General features: G+C 48.0%; 1 protein-coding gene across 1 annotated transcript in view; it reads right to left on the reverse strand.

The window, feature by feature from the left end:
- Positions 1–10,000, reverse strand: part of ttc39a (tetratricopeptide repeat domain 39A) — a gene marked incomplete at both ends in the record, with an annotated part of 34,246 nt that overhangs the window by 12,083 nt on the left and 12,163 nt on the right. Inside the window, 4 exons of the mRNA XM_084459125.1 lie at positions 1,043–1,110; positions 1,504–1,547; positions 2,154–2,285; positions 8,253–8,357. Of these exons, the coding sequence (XP_084315251.1) occupies positions 1,043–1,110; positions 1,504–1,547; positions 2,154–2,285; positions 8,253–8,357 (349 nt within the window). The remainder of the gene's footprint in view (positions 1–1,042; positions 1,111–1,503; positions 1,548–2,153; positions 2,286–8,252; positions 8,358–10,000) is intronic.

The following is a 10,000-nucleotide window of genomic DNA, read 5'->3' on the forward strand; positions in this document are numbered from 1 at the left end:
ATAGTACAGTATACTAGCATGGGAGAGTGTGCTAGATGTGATAGTGTCCTAGCATGGGAGAGACTGCTAGATGTGATAGTGTCCTAGCATAGGAGAGTCTGCTAGATGTGATAGTACAGTATACTAGCATAGGAGAGTCTGCTAGATGTGATAGTACAGTATACTAGCATGGGAGAGTCTGCTATATGTGATAGTACAGTATACTAGCATAGGAGAGTCTGCTAGATGTGATAGTACAGTATACTAGCATGGGAGAGTCTGCTAGATGTGATAGTACAGTATACTAGCATAGGAGAGTCTGCTAGATGTGATAGTACAGTATACTAGCATGGGAGAGTCTGCTAGATGTGATAGTACAGTATGCTAGCATAGGAGAGTCTACTAGATGTGATAGTACAGTATACTAGCATGGGAGAGTCTGCTAGATGTGATAGTATACTAGCATAGGAGAGTCTGCTAGATGTGATAGTACAGTATACTAGCATAGGAGAGTCTGCTAGATGTGATAGTACAGTATACTAGCATAGGAGAGTCTGCTAGATGTGATAGTACAGTATACTAGCATAGGAGAGTCTGCTAGATGTGATAGTACAGTATACTAGCATAGGAGAGTCTGCTAGATGTGATAGTACAGTATACTAGCATAGGAGAGTCTGCTAGATGTGATAGTACAGTATGCTAGCATAGGAGAGTCTGCTAGATGTGATAGTACAGTATACTAGCATAGGAGAGTCTGCTAGATGTGATAGTACAGTATACTAGCATAGGAGAGTCTGCTAGATGTGATAGTACAGTATACTAGCATGAGAGGGTCTGCTAGATGTGATAGTACAGTATACTAGCATAGGAGAGTCTGCTAGATGTGATAGTACAGTATACTAGCATAGGAGAGTCTGCTAGATGTGATAGTACAGTATACTAGCATAGGAGAGTCTGCTAGATGTGATAGTACAGTATACTAGCATAGGAGAGTCTGCTAGATGTGATAGTGTCCTAGCATGGGAGAATCTACTAGATGTGACAGATCCTGAGTCAGGTTTACCTGGAGGAAGGTGAGCGCTGCCCTCTGCAGGAGACACTCGGCATAGCACACCTCGGCGTGGAGCTCCTCTACGGAGAACATGACAGCACAGTTATCACCTGTCACACACTCTGACCAGCCGGACCAGCTCGAACCATCCTGATCTTCTGAGATCACATTCCGTTTCACCACACAGCTCCAGAATGGAAACAGAATGTGAGTTCAACAAATCAGGATTGTACAAGGCTGGCCCTGATTGCTCCTGATAGGAGTGTGCAGCACAACACACACACACACACACACACACACACACACACACACACACACACACACACACACACACACACACACAGTCAAACTGGATTCCAGAAATCACTGAACTCACAGACACACAGACACACATACCCGCATACATATACACACATACTCACACACACTCACACATGCACACACATGAACTTAATCATGTTCAGACTACTGACCCTCTGTAAAGTTTCTGTTGGAGAACGTTGACTTTTTACGGAACCTATGAAAGAACACAGGACAGAACCTTTCATTACGACGAAAGAAGGTATCAGAGCAGTGTTAAACCAGCACAGCCAATCAGGGCAGCGCTAAAGCAGCAAAGCATGCATGTTTGCGTGCGTGTGTGTGTGTGTGTGTGTGTGTGTGTGTGTGTGTGTGTGTGTGTGCTTCACACATTAACCCCATAATAGCTTGTCAGACTGTTACGGGTCACTCTGAAATTCCACCGGGGCCTGAGATGGGATGGGACCCGGGTGACACCTCATGATGTCACAGACCAGGAAGGCTCTGCTCCGTCCCCATGGGAACGGCCGTGGCCATTGCTGTGTTCGGAATCGCTCCCTCGTTCCCTCACTCCCTATTCCCTATGTTCACCATGTAGTGAACTACCTAGGGAACGGAGAAAATGTAGGGTACATGCGCTGTTCCCTGGAAATCAAGGTGAATTGTGGGTAATAAATAGTGGACTATATAGGGAAACGAAAATTCCGTGGAGAATTCGGACACTACAAACAAAATGGCTGACGCCCTATATAGTGCACTGTGAATAGGGAGTGATTCTGAATATGTGACTCTGAGGGGGGTTGACAGGGGAGTGACCTCTGACCTTTGGCACACAGCCTGAGCCTCTTTCATGGTGTTCCCTGCTTCCAGGATGTGTTCCGGGTCGAAGGTCATCATGGCCTGCATCTCCAGGATGGTGGCGTAGGTGAGCGCATGGTACATGCTGTCCTTGGTCCTGGGAACGAAAGAAAAGAAAGAAAGAAAGAAAGAAAGAAAGAAAGAAAGAAAGAAAGAAAGAAAGAAAGAAAGAAAGAAAGAAAGAAAGAAAGAAAGAAAGAAAGAAAGAAAGAAAGAAAGAAAAGAAAGAAAGAAGACTGGTTAACATCAAGGCTATTTATAGCTGCCGTTGTGGCCAAAAAAATCCAGCTCTGTGACTCTGCGGAAAACAAGATGCTCCTACACTTCCTGTAAAACCAGCCTCTTATGTCTCCGGAACATTCTTTCTCATTGTGTGATAACTGTCTCACCCCCCTGCCAGCAGAGACACTGGCCTGTCCTTAGCCACACAAACACAGGTATTCTACACACCCACCCACCCACACCCACACACCCACACCCACACCCACCCACGACACGCACTCTCTCCGTCTGCTTGCTAACAGCCCCGTGTGATCTCCCTGAATGTGATACCGCTGGTCTAGCATTCCCGCAGACGGGCTATCAGAAGGCGGTCTCTCAGGTCCGACTGGTTCCCAGTGAATTTGTCCGGTCGTGTCCTGGTGGACGGTGGGCTGGGAGGGACAGCCCGGTGCGTCCGGGTTGGACGGTGGCCTGGGAGGGACAGCCCGGTGCGTCCGGTTGGACGGTGGCCTGGGAGGGACAGCCCGGTGCGTCCGGGACGAGGCAGAAGGGACGGGGAGAGGGAGTCTCCACAGGAATGTAGCACGTCTGCATTACTGACATGCCGCTGCTATTCAGCCACTGATGAGCCTGTATGACGGCTCTCTAAGGACTCTCTGTACCCAAACGCAGCCGTCCACAAAACCATTAGTCTGTGTTCTATGTGGACTGGCTGGAAGAATAGGCTAGCAGCTCTGTGAGCCTGGGAGATACAGGGATAGCATAGCTGCAAAGCTACACAACTACAATACAAAGTCTAGCCATGAATCACAGTACTTGTTGTCTGTTTTGTAGAGACTGACTGACTGAGAGCTAGACACATGATGATGGACAGACAGAGAGACACACACACACACGCACGCACGCACACACACACACACACACACACACACACCACACCACCACACACACACACACACACACACACACACACACACCACACACACACAGGGAGGCAGGCCGGCAAAGAGACAGACAGACAGACAGACAGACAGACAGATCTCCTGACCTGGCCACTAAAAGGTAATCACCCCCACCTGGGTATAAATCTAATGTGGTGGAGAGAGGAGCTACTGTACGTCTACTGTACGTCTGCACAGCAGGAACACGCCCTGTGTCGGTGGGTTACATAACCGCACGCAGCCCTCGTGTTGAGGCAGGTGCTCCACCTGAAGACGTGAGGTAATAACAAGGTAATAACAAGGTAATAACAAGGTAATAACAAGGTAATAACAAGGTAATAACCGAGGCTGTCGGCCGGTGGACAGGAAAATGTGCGGGAAATTCACAGAGACTGAACAGACCTGAGAGACTGACTGAACAGACCTGAGAGTGACTGAACAGACCTGAGAGAGACTGAACAGACCTGAGAACAGACCTGAGAGAGAGACTGAACAGACCTGAGAGAGACTGAACAGACCTGAGAGAGACTGAACAGACCTGAGAGAGACTGAACAGACCTGAGAGTGACTGAACAGACCTGAGAGAGACTGAACAGACCTGAGAGAGACTGACTGAACAGACCTGAGAGAGACCTGAGAGAGACTGAACAGACCTGAGAACAGACCTGAGAGAGACTGAACAGACCTGAGAGAGACTGAACTGTTACGTAAGGCTGTGCTGCTCGCCCTGTTGGCATGTTTGAAAAATGAGCTGGTGTGTGTGTGTGTGTGTGTGTGTGTGTGTGTGTGTGTGTGTGTGTGTGTGTGTGTGTGTGTGTGTGTGTGTGTGTGTGTGTGTGTGTGTCAGTGAATGTCGTGAAATGAGCCCGGCTGTGAAATGAAGCGTCACGAGGCTGCATGCTAGTGTGTCTCAATGTTGATAAGATCAAACACACCGTAACCACACACACACACACACACACACACACACACACACACACACACACACACACACACACACACACAGGAAGCGATGGTCTCCTTCTTCCCATATCAAATCACTTCCCACAAGCCTTTGTCTCCAAATTGAAGACCATTAGTCTCCCAGAGGAAATGTACAATAAGTTAATGAGAAGAGTGTGACTGTGTGACCTCCTGATGAGTTCCACATTGTTGTGCGTACGGCTCTGTGGAACTGAGGAGAAGCCCTCCGACTGAACCACACAGCTTCCAGGACCTGTTTCCCAGTCAGATTCATACCCTCTAACTCTACGTAACACTGTGTAACTGTGCAACTCCGTGTAACAATAACTGTGTGTAACTCTATGTAACTCTGTGTAACGCTATGTAACTATGTACCTCTGCATAACTCTATGTAACACTGTGTAACTGTGCAACTCTATGTAACAATAACTGTGTGTAACTCTATATAACTCTGTGTAACGCTATGTAACTATGTACCTCTGCATAACTCTATGTAACAATAACTGTGTGTAACTCTATATAACTCTGTGTAACGCTATGTAACTATGTACATCTGCATAACTCTATGTAACACTGTGTAACTGTGTAATTCTAAGTAACTCTGTATATGTACATGTAACTCTGTGTGACTATGTAACTCTTGTATTGGATTTATCCTAATCATTAAAGGTATAATATGTAATATGTGTATTAAAATGAACATTTTTTCAAAAATAATACATACAGCTTTGCGAAGGCTGCAGAGTAAAAGTATTGCTTTTCCATTGAAAAATATATTTTGTCTGAAATTATTACATTATGAAATTTTGACGGGCCGACAATGACACTCTGTTGATATCATACCAGCCAATAGTATTACAGCGTTGGTACTGCGCGCTGGGTTGCCAGGTACTATTCTAGCTTCACCACTGTGAGATTAGCAGTAGCCAGCTAACGTTATACTTCCACGAATTAGCATCATTATAGATGTTGGTTAGTGTGTGTGCGACTATACAACGGCAGCTTTTCCGTCCACTTCCGCTCACTCTTTTCAGCTAAACGTTTGGAGGAAAAGAGTTTCGTCGTCCTGCTTCTCCGCTTCTACGCAAGTTACGCAAGGTGATGTTGACACGTCCTTGCGTAGAAACGTGTCATGGCAAAAACTTTGACTTTACGCGAGCGCAAGTGCTATTTCACACAAACCAATAGGGCACTGAGGCAAGGCAGCCAACCCCACGCACTCAGAGTGTATACTTGCGTAGAGCCTGTGTTCACAGCCGCATCAGCGTAGCTTACGTAGAGCATGAATCTGGCCTAACTTTATGTAACCGTGTAACTGCACTGCCTTGTGCCTGTAACCCAATACAAACACAATGGGATGTCGAGCCCACAGGTCACTGTCTGAACATTGTTCTTTCTGCAGTGGACTAAAGAAACAAGGGACTTCCTATACAGTAGTCCTGCCTGGGCCACCTCCCTTTACAATACAATTCCCATAATCCCCTTGCCCCAGCCCCAGGAGATAAGCTGTCAGGAAGCCAAGATGGAGTAGGTGACAACACATACAAGTTGACTCTAGGTGTTGGCGATCTATGCAGAAGGCACAGCCCTCTCACAAACTCCAGATTGAAATTCATCAGGACAAAATCGTGGAGTCAAACTGCACATGTAAAGCAGGGTGAGTAAGTTAGCGGCATCCATTCTTAGAAAATAAACCTGTATGGTTCTGCGTGCTACTAACCCTTTTTAATGCCTCTCTCCCTCCCTCCTACCTTCTAACCAGGTCTAGTGGATGCCCCACTGTCACCCACAGATCACCCCAAGTCCGATAGATACCCCCGTGTCTGCTGTGGATGTCCAGTACAGCCACTAACCCTGTCCTCCTCCCTAGTGTCTCTCCCTCTTATACAGGTCCTGTGGACACCCCCCTGTCCCTGCAGGCCCTGGAGAACCACCCCCCCGTCCTCGGCCAAAGTCCACCTTACGCCTCCTGGAAAGGCCCCCTGCCTCCTCGTGACTAGCTCCTTCCCACTCTGTGTCGTCAGCTGTCCCTATCCAGCCAACCCCACCCCTTTTTACCCTTGGCTCTCTGCTTTCTGTTTCCCCACCTCTGCTTTGAGGCATTCTCTATGAACCTGTTCTGCTAAGTGCTTACTGTGCTTTGTTATATGATTCACTTAAATATCATAATAGTATTAGAGACTAGGCATAGCTAACAATTAATGGCCGACCATGTAGGCAACTTCTCTGTAACTATTTGTGCACTCTACTGTTAGTCATGTCTCTCTTGTGAAGTATTTAGCCTATGTTTACTGCTCTGTATATGTTCTTAGCCAATAGACAAACATTTTCCAGGAGCTTGCTCGATCGTCTAGTTGAGAGAGGTCAGGGAAGAATTTTTAAAGCTCACTTTTATGGCCCCCGGGTGAAACTGTTTTTTTTGCTTCCCTCTGAAATATGTAGTGGTGGGACCTATGCCCATCCCCCATTGCTCTCTGTAAAGCGCATTGTGTTGCCTCTGTGTACGAAATGCGCTATACAAATAAAGTTTGATTTGATTTGATTCAGTTATGTAAGAGAGAAAGGCTGGGACACACACACACACACACACACACAACTGGGTCAAGGGAGCAGCCTAGCTAACACCCTAGAGAAAACTGGTAAAAAGGAGGGAGGGATAGAATGATAAAGGTCAGGATAGAGGAGGAGGAAAGACGAGATCTGAGGAGAGAGAGATGTAACAATAGGTAACCCCAGATGGGGGTGTTGGTTTGACTTCCCAGGAGGGTGTTATAAAGCATGGAACAGCTGGAGTTTAGGAAGGATTTGCAGCGGCCATCTTGACTTTGCTATGACAGGAGCCGTCGTCTCTGGCTGCGTACAGCAGGGCTGAGTTTCCCAGAGGCATCGTAGCGCTACGATGAACGCCGTAGCTTACGATGAACGTAGCGCTACGATACCTCTGGGAAACTCAGCCCAGGTCTGGGTCAGAGTTTACTACACAACTCAGGGTATGGAATCAGTACTGCTGTTATGTTCCCTGAAATCAATCAACTATGGTGGTCATTCAAACCAAAGGGAACTAACAAAAATAAACTTCTAACTGAACAAATAAAAAAGGGTTGTATAAGGTTCTGAAAAACATCTCTGGCTTTGCTCACCAGAAGCTGCTATCCATGCACCTGGAAAAAACGAATTTATGCCTTTTGAATTTGATTATGTGGAGGAAAGGGACCCTGTTGTCTGTCTGTTATTTAATTCAAAAGACACATCTGGTCCTAAATCAGCACTGCTACTCTGAGATGCTGGGGGGGTGAACGTGACCCAGGTGGGGTGAACGTGACCCAGGTGGGGTGAACGTGACCCAGGTGGGGTGATCGTGACCCAGGGGGGGTGAACGTGACCCAGGAGGGGTGAACGTGACCCAGGTTGGGTGAACGTGACCCAGGGGGGGTGAACGTGACCCAGGTTGGGTGAACGTGACCCAGGTTGGGGTGAACGTGACCCAGGTTGGGGTGAACGTGACCCAGGTTGGGGTGAACGTGACCCAGGTTGGGGTGAACGTGACCCAGGGGGGGTGAACGTGACCCAGGTGGGGTGAACGTGACCCAGGTTGTGGTGAACGTGACCCAGGTGGGGTGAACGTGACCCAGGTGGGGGGAACGTGACCCAGGTTGTGGTGAACGTGACCCAGGTTGGGGTGAAGGTGACCCAGGTTGGGGTGAACGTGACCCAGGGGGGGTGAACGTGACCCAGGTTGGGTGAACGTGACCCAGGTTGTGGTGAACGTGACCCAGGTCGGGTGAACGTGACCCAGGTTGGGGTGAACGTGACCCAGGTTGTGGCGAACGTGACCCAGGTTGGGTGAAGGTGACCCAGGTTGGGGTGAACGTGACCCAGGTTGGGTGAACGTGACCCAGGTTGTGGTGAACGTGACCAGGGTTGTGTTTGTGTATCACCTGCATCGTAGCCGGGCTTGGGCCTCCTCAAAATGGTTCCTGAGAAACAGGTCCAGGCCGGCCATGCAGTCGTCCAGCGCCAGGGACAGCTCCGACCTGGGGGAGCTGGGAGAGATGAACAACTGGTTAATCCACTGTTTCTAGAAGCTTCTACGCTCCTGCATGTCCACAGTGTGGATTCTCACTATTGCCAACTGAAGAATGTCAAAATGCAGTTTGCCACTATTACTCAAACATGTCTCCTCTCTACCACCGTAAATCACGGCCCTCCATCCCAGAACCTGCCCCTTGAACACAAGTCAATCTTTAACCACATTGAGAAATGAATGAGTGAGAGTGACATAGTGACAGAGTGAGTCATGTCAAGCTGCTCTATACAGTACATGACGTTGATGGATGCCAACACCACAGGACAAAAGATGGTCGTTTGATGACGCCAGAAACCAGGTGAGAAGGGGAGGAGCTGTATATTGTGTGTGTAAGAGGTGTATATTGTGTGTGTAAGAGGTGTATATTGTGTGTGTAAGAGGTGTATATTGTGTGTAAGAGGTGTATATTGTGTGTAAGAGGTGTATATTGTGTGTGTAAGAGGTGTATATTGTGTGTAAGAGGTGTATATTGTGTGTAAGAGGTGTATATTGTGTGTGTAAGAGGTGTATATTGTGTGTAAGAGGTGTATATTGTGTGTAAGAGGTGTATATTGTGTGTGTAAGAGGTGTATATTGTGCGTGTAAGAGGTGTATATTGTGTGTGTAAGAGGTGTATATTGTGTGTGTAAGAGGTGTATATTGTGTGTGTAAGAGGTGTATATTGTGTGTGTAAGAGGTGTATATTGTGTGTGTAAGAGGTGTATATTGTGTGTGTAAGAGGTGTATATTGTGTGTGTAAGAGGTGTATATTGTGTGTGTAAGAGGTGTATATTGTGTGTGTAAGAGGTGTATATTGTGCGTGTAAGAGGTGTAGAGTGAGTACACTGTAGAGTGACACAGCTGAATTACAAACGCACGTCATCGTAGCCCCCTATAGGCACAGTGACATGGAACATTTAAAGAGCCACGTCACCTCTTTCTCTCCCTCTCTCTCTCTCTCTCTCTCCTTCTCTTTCTTCCTCAAGCTAGCTATCTTTCTTTCTTCCTCAAGCTAGCTACTTTACTCACTCTTATCTCTTTCTCCCTCTCTCCATCTCCACACACCTCTAGCTTGCGCTTTCTTTCTCTCCATCCCCTGATGCTCCGCCCCCCCCCCCCGGCCCCCGCCCCCCCCCCCCCCCAGCTCTGCTGCAGTGCCCCTGTTCCCGTTTTAGCGGGCAGGCCAAGGGCCAGACTGACAGACAGAAAACAAGCGCTGGTTCTGACCGGGACAGAGGGTCGTCTCGCTGGCTCACTTTCTCACTGCTACTTCCTGGATGCAGTCTATCCCGAAGAGTGAGAGCTAGTACTGCTAGCAGCACAGACACAGACAACCAAAACCCTGTCCGAGACTCCGGGTTCTCTCTCTCTCTCTCTCTCTCTCTCTCTCTCTCTCTCCCTACTTCTTGTTCTCTCTCTCCCTCTCACAACCCCCACCCCCGCTGTCTTTCTAAATTGGTTGCACAAGATGTTTTGCTGTTGTTGCGTTTTTGTGAAGCTCTGAGACACGGATATGGCAACCCAGGGTACAGACAGGGAGAACCAGAGGTGACACTGAAACCTCCTCACACACACGACAGGCTACAGGACGTCTTTATCTGGCAGAGGGTAGCGATAAAC

This window comes from Borostomias antarcticus (genome assembly GCF_949987555.1).
Source record: "Borostomias antarcticus genome assembly, chromosome: 26".
Classification (NCBI taxonomy): domain Eukaryota; kingdom Metazoa; phylum Chordata; class Actinopteri; order Stomiiformes; family Stomiidae; genus Borostomias; species Borostomias antarcticus.